The 2,176-nt window shown below is 39.7% G+C and overlaps 1 protein-coding gene across 1 annotated transcript; it reads left to right on the top strand.

Annotated features, from left to right (window-relative positions):
- The first annotated feature begins 1,211 nt into the window (after positions 1-1,211).
- Positions 1,212-1,673, top strand: LOC107640966 (uncharacterized). The gene has a single exon (XM_016344473.1). The coding sequence runs from the start codon at positions 1,212-1,214 to the stop codon at positions 1,671-1,673; it is 462 nt and encodes a 153-aa protein (XP_016199959.1).
- Positions 1,674-2,176: the final 503 nt, after the last annotated feature.

Raw genomic sequence — 2,176 nt, 5'->3', positions numbered from 1 at the left:
TATAGACGATGTACTGTGGGATGATGATGACGATGATGATGTGGAGTCGAACATAATTTCCGATGATAGTGGTGATGACGTAATTGACATAATGTCCATCGATTAGCAGCCCTAACTGTTACGTCATGTCCTGCAGTGTAATCTTACACTCACCGAACAGCGCATGAAACGTGTGCGTTTCCGGACGCCACCACGAATGCACTCACCAACGGCTTATCCAACCTAAACCAAGTCTTGTTCAGCGTCGCAAGATGGTATAAACCAGCCATTTGGAAACCACATTGGACGCCACACTTTTTCCTCCAAGAATGACTCAATTTGGTCTCTGTTTTGCTTTGCCGTGCCACGCCATTTGAAGGACGTGGGATGCCTGCAACTATCTTCCAAATTTGGCCCAAAATATGCTTTTGTATTGCTTCAGTGTAGGATGCCAATAAACTAGCGTGGGGCGTGAAACGGGGGTCATGCGTACCTATGGGTCATGCGTACGCATGATTTTACTTATTTCACCATTTGCGCGTATGCATGAAGGATGCGTACGCACAACACCCCTTTTTGTACCAAAACATGCGTATGCATGATGCATGCATACGCATGATTTCTTTTTTAGCTCTAATTGTGCATACGCATGATCGCCGTTGGACGCTACTTCCATCACGTTGGACGGCAAAGCTTCCAGGCTAAATTTTGTTGATTTTGGTCTTGGAAAAGTGTGTCCTAAGGCTTCAAAATGTAGCCAAGAGCTTCAAAGTGTTTCTTAAGCTTCTTTCTTTGTTCTTTTTTTTATCCTTGTTTTGTCTATCTCTTTCTTTGTTCTTGCTTAGCATCCTTAAATCAATTTCTAAACTTAAAAGCACAAAGCAACTCCAAAAATTATTGATCAAAGCACCAAAAAAAATTTAATTAAAGCAAAGAAAATCTCTAACTTAATTCAAGAAAAGAAATTCTAAGACCATTGATTAAAAGCATGAAAGTCCTAATAAAAATAATAAATCACTACCTTTATTTAAAGAAATAACAACTAAAAACTACTAAAGATGTGCATGCATCATACCTCCTATCACTCTCAGATAAGTGGACAGGTGGAGGTCTCTAACAGAGAGCTCAAATAGATTCTAGGGAAGACTATCAGTGCTTCAAGGAAGGACTGGGTTAGGAAGATTGATGATGCTCTTTGGGCTTACCGTACAGCCTTCAAGACTCCTATTGGAATGTTCCCATATCAATTAGTCTATGACAAAGCCTGTCACTTGCCAGTGGAGTTGGAGCACAGAACTTATTGGGCTACTAAGTTCCTAAACTTTGATGCAAAAGTTGTAGGAGAGAAGAGGCTCCTCCAACTCAGTGAGCTTGATGAATTTCGAACAACAGCTTATGAAAATGCCAAGCTCTACAAGGAGAAAACAAAGGTGTTGCATGATAAGAAAATAGCCACCAAAAAATTTGAGCCAGGCCAGAAAGTCCTTCTTTTTAATTTAAGGCTCAAGATATTTTTCGAAAAGTTGAAATCCCAGTGGTCTGGATCATTTTTGGTAAATAAAGTGTCTCCCTACGGTTATGTGGAAATCAAGGAAGAGGATTTCGACAAGAGGTTCACTGTTAATGGCCAGCGGTTGAAGTCTTATCTTGGTGGCGAAGTTGATCGCCAGAGGATTACTCATCTGCTGACATAGCAGAATTGAACCGTCAAGATAGTGACGTTAAAGAAGCACTTTGGGAGCAACCCGATATTTAATATCCTTCGATTTCAATATTGTTTTATTTATTTTCTTTTCTTTGTTCATAATTTCCCTGTTTTTATCTCTATTTAGGTCATACAAATTGATTGAAACAGAAACAAGTGCGCTCAGAATAGACTGGGGAGCATATTGAAGTTGGAATCCAATTCTAGTGCCTTGGTGCTAGACGCCGGGACCTGACGCTAACGCATTCTGATGCGTGAGCATCTTTCCTATCTTTTCCTAGTGAATTTGCATTTAAATTGTTGAGTTTAATCAAGAATTAATTATCTTTTAGCCACTATAGATGCTACTTTGAGTCTTGTGCAATTCTGTTTATTTTAGGTAGCATTTGGCTGGATTTGATAGAGTTTTCGCAGAAAAAAGAAGAAGGTGAATGATGCTGTCAACCCTGACCTCTCTGCACTCAAACCTAAATAACTCGAGCTATAGAGATT

Source organism: Arachis ipaensis, chromosome B5 (assembly GCF_059453495.1).
Source record: "Arachis ipaensis isolate K30076 ecotype BB chromosome B5, ASM5945349v1, whole genome shotgun sequence".
NCBI classification, from domain to species: Eukaryota; Viridiplantae; Streptophyta; class Magnoliopsida; order Fabales; family Fabaceae; genus Arachis; species Arachis ipaensis.
Note: the sequence above shows the minus strand (reverse complement) of the source record. Positions and strands in the feature narration are given on the sequence as shown.